This window comes from Equus asinus, chromosome 4 (genome assembly GCF_041296235.1).
Source record: "Equus asinus isolate D_3611 breed Donkey chromosome 4, EquAss-T2T_v2, whole genome shotgun sequence".
In the NCBI taxonomy this organism is placed as follows: domain Eukaryota; kingdom Metazoa; phylum Chordata; class Mammalia; order Perissodactyla; family Equidae; genus Equus; species Equus asinus.
The window spans coordinates 119,452,527-119,458,989 of NC_091793.1; the positions used below are offsets into that span (position 1 = coordinate 119,452,527).

General features: G+C 42.3%; 1 protein-coding gene across 1 annotated transcript; it reads right to left on the reverse strand.

Annotated features, from left to right (window-relative positions):
* Positions 1-1,975: 1,975 nt before the first annotated feature.
* On the reverse strand, positions 1,976-6,198 carry NEUROD1 (neuronal differentiation 1). Its single transcript, XM_014834103.3, has 2 exons — positions 5,925-6,198; positions 1,976-4,361 (listed from the first exon to the last, which is right to left on the reverse strand). The coding sequence occupies exon 2, from the start codon at positions 4,348-4,350 to the stop codon at positions 3,280-3,282; it is 1,071 nt and encodes a 356-aa protein (XP_014689589.1). The 5' UTR covers positions 4,351-4,361; positions 5,925-6,198; the 3' UTR covers positions 1,976-3,279.
* Positions 6,199-6,463: the final 265 nt, after the last annotated feature.

The following is a 6,463-nucleotide window of genomic DNA, read 5'->3' on the forward strand; positions in this document are numbered from 1 at the left end:
GTTTGAAAATGCCTTCCAAATATTCATTAAACATTTAAGTGAGTAAATTTGTAGAATATGTTCCTGACATTGGCACTGGTTCTGCGGTATTTCTCTGATCAGATGGAAGTGCTGTGTGTTATGCAGAGTGCATTCAGTTCATTCATGCATAAACAATATCATTTTCATAAATTAAAACCTCCCCTGCAGAAGGAACATCTGTGCCTGCCTTTGAATAAAAGATGGTGGCATGTGAGTTACTCCTTGACTGACTGAAAGAATCCTTATGTTTTAGAATGAAGTTATATAGACAAAATGGAAAAAAAAAAATCAAAACCCAACTTGCAGTCCTCATTTCTACCTTACAAGAAAAAAAAATCCACAGTACAGATTTCCCCGCTTGTTGTTTTAAAAGCTGGAATTCTTCAAATACATCCTCTTCTGATTTCTTCTGTTCACTGCAGCAACAGTTTTTAGTTTGCATGAAGATGTCTAATTTTAATAACAGGTGAAATTGAGCTGCTGAAGGGATCACATCAGATCTGAATGTGCACTTCCTGGTCTCCTAGGCTGGCAGGCTGGCAGTGTTCAGATATCATATCAGTATTATGTCTCAAAGTAAGAACAGGGAGAGGAATCCTGGATATAGGAAGCAACAGCTTGATTCCAAAATAACAACTCTGATTCACTTGGAATGAGATTATTACATTTTGGATAAAGTTGGGACTAACTTAAAATTATTTCTCTCATGTGATAAAGGCTGATGGAAAACATATTAAAATGATAAATTTTAAATTGCACTCAAACATTGTTTTGACATTGAAATACTCCTTACTGCTTCTATCCCAGCTTGACATAACCCTATGGCAACGTTATTAGTATGGCTAACTGTTTCCATCCAGTAGATTACTCACATTTTTCTGGAGAAGCTTGCTAACTGAGGTCAGCTCTCTGGAACCCCTAAATCACCAATGAGAAGGAGATTAAAGGAACAAGCTTGGGAAGGGAGGTAGTCATCCAATGTGGCATCCGAATCAGAGGAGGAACAATGGAGTTACTAATGACAGTAATCAGAGCACCACAGTAGAGCCAGGGCATAAGTGCCAAGATGTTATTCCCTAGGAATCCTTCCTGTCAGTCAACACATCCAGAGGAAGAGAAATGCCAAACTTTTTTCTAGTGGACTTAACAATGGACAGAATCATCTGTAAGTTTTTTCCAGTGAGTCCTGGTTATGAAACAACATAATGGTGCTCCAAAGATGGAGAGGAAACAATTATACTTTCCTAAAATATATTATAGTACAAATAATATATTCTTAAGTACAAATAATTCATTACTTCTTTTTCTGGAAATAACTGAAATCATCACAAGATGTTTATAGAACAACAATAAAAGGCCACTTCTTGGATTCTTTAAATTAATTAAATAATTTCCCCCTGGCATTTACTAAAGGTATATAACTTTCTCTTTGGCATCGTATTGGTTTGCAACAGAAAACATTTCAGTTCAGGAAAATGTACAGATAACAAAGCACTGAGAAAAAGGTAAAATTTTTTTATATGTTTTTAAATGTGTAGGCAAACTAAGCTGTTTGTGTCTGATTGTTAATGATTAACTAAATCTTCCTTTAAAAAAATAGAAGAAAACATAATATAATCATTTAAAAGGATGGAAACCAAAAAGCTAAAGGTGAAGATTCTTAAAACAAAGAAAAACAAAACACAACTGTTTGTCTCTCCACCTCTCCCCCAGCCCCAGACTCATCTTCCAAGTAATGAAATATCAGTTAGCTCCTTTCATTATATACAAAGAGCTGGTAACTCCCTAAACAAGATAAACAGACTAGAGAGTATGCTTAAAGTAACTTTTCTCTTTCTGTTTTATTCGACAAATAGCGTTTAGCATTCTTTTTAACTCAGCAAATAAAACAACTATTCCACTTAGAAATTATTTATACTTTAAAAATTCCTTTAAGAAGAAATGCAACAACTGCTCAGATTTTCAATACTATTTTATTGCAACTGGATGAGTGTTTTCTAAATTGTGCATTACACCAAAATATACAGGATTACAAACAAGGTAACAGTACAGATCGATCCAGTGGTACCAGTATCACATCTCAAACAGCACTTATTCTGGACTGCATTTTACATGCAATAGCTATTGTTCTAATTATGAATTAAATGGTTTGAATTTATTTAAGCTACTGTACTAATTGACTACAATAGGTATAAATCCCAACATTAACAACCTGATTAGATTTAGGCTCAGATTCATTACATGAATATATGACAAACCACCATTTCTGTGACTATGTATAAAATCATGCATTTATATTTTCTGGAAACATCAATAGCTTCAGATTCTCTGTAAAATCATGGAATGCAAAGGAGTAAGAGAGTAAAAAGAAACAGTGCAAATTGTATGTGATAGTCAAGCAGCTTTTGATTTAATGAAGGGTATGTTGGCATTTGTTTATAATGTGTATATACAAGCTTGTGCAAGTAATGTATTGAATTGATATGTTTTGAAAGGGAATGCATCTCTTGTTTTTTTTTTTCATCCTCTTGAGAGTTATGGATCTGGTTTTCATTTTAAGGAGAGGGAAAGACTTTAAAGTGAAGTGAATTGCTCAAATTGTGCAATTTTTTTCTTTACAATTAGAGAGGAAAGAAGTGCTAAGGCAACACAATAACTTTCTAAGCACTTTTCTGCTGGTTTAAATTAGTTAAATTATTTTGTATAAATTAGATATAATTCTACTTTTCTGATATGTATAAAAATTGATGAAGCTGCATGGTTTTAAAATAGGAAATCCACATTATAAAAAGTCATTAAAAATTCTGTACAAAATCACAACAAAATAATTCAGCATGGGAAAGGTAACAAGTAGTAAAATGCTGGTTGAAAAATATATATTTATATATATTTTAATTGGCCCATTACTAGTTTAAAAATTGCATAGATCCTAATTATTGCTTGTGATTTTGTTATACCGATCAGATAATTAATATGATCTAAATACAGCTACACCAAATTTGTGGTGCATTTTTTTTTACTTTACTGTATTATTTTTTTAAAATAGAAGAGCTATAGAAAATAATACATAAGGTGAACAGGAACTTTGATCCCCTGTTTCTTCCAAAGGCAGTAACGACAATAAATACATATATCACTTGAAGCTTGGAGTATTTGCACTTTGCAGGAGTAGTACCCAAAGGGCTGCCTTTTGTAAACACCACAGTCACTGTAAGCACAGTGAGCTCGTTTCCCGGGGATGGTGAAACTGACATGCCTCTAATCGTGAAAGATGGCATTGAGCTGGGCACTCATGACTCGCTCATGATGTGAATGGCTATCGAAGGACATAATATTGTCTATAGGGATCTCGCAACGAGGGGCAGCGGCGCCCGAGAAGATTGATCCGTGGCTTTGGGACCCTGCCAGGGTCGCTGCAGGGTAGTGCATGGTAAAGGCATAATTTTTCTCAAACTCGGCGGACGGTTCGTGTTTGAAAGAGAAGTTTCCATTGATGCTGAGCGGCGGGCTGAGGGGTCCGTCAAAGGAAGGGCTGGTGCAATCAGTCAGGGGGCTTTCAAAGAAGGGCTCTAGCGCTGCGCTGTAGGCATGCGGCGGCGGCTTGACGTGGAAGACGTGGGAGCTGTCCATGGTACCGTAGGGCGGGCTGGGCAGACCCGGCGACTGGTAAGAGTAGGGGTGCACGGGGAAGGAAGCGCTGGCTGTAGGCAGATGTGGGGGCATGTCCTGGTTCTGCTCAGGCAGAAAAGTCCGAGGATTGAGCTGTAGGCAGCCTGCAACCAGGTTGGTGGTGGGCTGGGATAAGCCCTTGCAGAGCGTCTGTACGAAGGAGACCAGATCAGGGCTTTTGCCGGAACGCAGGATCTCTGACAGAGCCCAGATGTAGTTCTTCGCCAAGCGCAGCGTCTCGATTTTGGACAGCTTCTGCGTCTTGGAGTAGCAGGGCACCACTTTGCGCAGATTGTCCAGCGCCGCGTTCAACCCATGCATGCGGTTCCGCTCCCGGGCGTTGGCCTTCATGCGCCTCAGCTTAAAACGCTCCAGGCGAGCCTTGGTCATCTTCTTCTTTTTGGGGCCACGTCTCTTGGGCTTTTGATCATCGTCTTCCTCTTCCTCCTCTTCCTCCTCTTCCAGATCTTCGTCCTCGTCCTCCTCCTCTCCCCCGTTCCTCAGTGAGTCCTCTTCCGCGTTCATGGCTTCGAGGTCGTCCTCCTTCTTGTCTGCCTCGTGCTCCTCGTCCTGAGAACTGAGACACTCGTCTGTCCAGCTTGGAGGACCCTGGGGCTGAGGCTCTCCCATCAGCCCGCTCTCGCTGTACGATTTGGTCATATTTCGGTTTCCTACATTCAACAGAGAAAAGAGGAAAACAGAAAGAAAAGGAGAAAAATGCTACATTCAAAAACTACATGTGGCTTCAGCTCCCACTCCCTAACTCTGTAGAAATGGATGTGAAGAGAAATACCAGTCCATTACAAAATGGATGCTCCTAAGGAAAAGTTAAAAGCAGTGTTTTATAATCTCCTGTGTGTGCCCCGCTGATACGTAGGAGAGACAGGACAGGGCTGGGGGAGGGGGAGAGTGAATATGTGTATATGTACACTCAGTGCGTATGTTTCCTAGTGATTAGCTTGCGCGTTTATGGTGATTACCCGGCAGGATAATACGTGTGAAAATGAGCGTACATTTCTGTAACTTCATGTTTATCTGTATGAGTTCAAAGTCACTCACAACTCCACAAAAAGGATGAGTTTGAAAATCGCAATTCTGTTCCCATCTCTGGCCTGGCTTTTCGGTACTTAGCGATTAAAGTTGAAGAGCCATTACGTAATTTACTAACGCCGGCAGTGGTTTTTAAGAAGATTATACTAACCCGAGATTGAAGAGCAAATGCATGGCGGCGGAAAAGTAGTTTCCACCAAATTATTTCACCATCAACGAAACATTTGGCAACAAAAGTGGGCAGAGGTCTTCCATCCCACCCTCGCCTTTCTTTTCTCACCTCCCACCCCCGGCCCTCTGCTGAATTTCCACCTTGTATAAAAGCGCTCACTGCACGGCCGGGGCTGGGGGCGCGGCGCAGAGCGCGGTTCCACGCGCCGGGGATCAGGTGCGGAAGGCTCCTCTCTAATAAACAGCCCATTGAAAAGGCTGCCCGCTCTTTATTGGGGCTTTTCAAAGTTCGCCTCAAACCTCCTTTTAAAAGATGAGTAATTATAATGGGCAGCGATTGGCAACGGCGAAGTTGCCGCTTCTAATAAGGAAAATAAAAAGCCTTTAGTGAGACAACTGAATTTCTGGCTCCTGCCAGCCAGTGGCTTCTGGGCGCCTGGCCGCCTCTGGAGCTGTAACAGGTAGCAGGAGGGGTTCTTCTCCCTTTCTCCACATTTTTTTTCCCGACTTCAACTAAACTATCTCTCAACCGGATTTATTTTCCAGGGTGTGTATACTCAAGGTATTGATATCCCTTTCATTCACTGAAAAAATAACTTGGCCCTTCCAATGTGCATAAAATACATACACACAAAATAAATCTTGATAACAAGGGTTTGTTTTGTTTTGTTTTGTTTGCTTACTGAAGAAGTGAGAAAGTGAAGTCGTTACTTGCTTTCAGGACTTCGAAATCACCACTAGCAAATAATTATAGAGTTACTGTGCATTACAAAAAAATCCAAAGATGCTCCTATACTCCAAAAAAAAAAAAAAATTAAAAAAAATTAGCAAGCCTACAGTGGGTCTTTGAGTGATGCAAGTCAGAATGTGTGCCTGCTTGCCTGCAGTTACGGGGAAGAATGTCTCAACACACATACACACGCTCACAAACGCACACATACAGAATACGGAGGTACAACGGGTCTTCAATTACTGGTTTTATTCCCGAGCAGAAATGAAAGAATTGTAATTACCTGTAGTTGTTAGTAGGTCCTGAGCAGTGATGGTCTCATAACCCTGGGGCCTCCGGATGCCGTGCCTTCTGCGTGGGGAGAATTCCTCGTGTCCCAGCCGCCGGGCGCTCAGGTTATATAGCCGAGTTGGTGATGCTGAGCGCGGGCGGGGCCGGGAGCTGAGCAGCTCCAAGTCCCTGCGCCCGGCGCCTGCGCACGCGTCCAGGCTGTCCGCTCCCTTCCGCCACCACCCCCGCCCCCATCGTTCAGCCGTGCTCCTCTTCCACCCTCCTCTGACTCCAGCTCCCCTCTCCACCACCCCTACCCCCGCCCCTTCTTCTTCCTCCCCGGCATGCGCCATATGGTCTTCCCGGTCTAGCCAGGAGCCGGGAACCACGTGACCTGCCCATTTGTATGCCGCGGAGCGCTCCATTCCGGCCCCTTTGTGGCCAGAAGAAAGTGGCCCATCTGTCGCCAGTTAGAGACTCCGCGGACCTGTTTTTACCCGCAGGAGAGATTAACCCTTTCAGGCGGCATAAGGGAGAGGGGATGAGGGGACG

Excerpts from the sequence above, each read along its gene's own strand:
- NEUROD1 (XM_014834103.3), bottom strand. The coding sequence starts at position 4,350 with ATGACCAAATCGTACAGCGAGAGCGGGCTGATGGGAGAGCCTCAGCCC.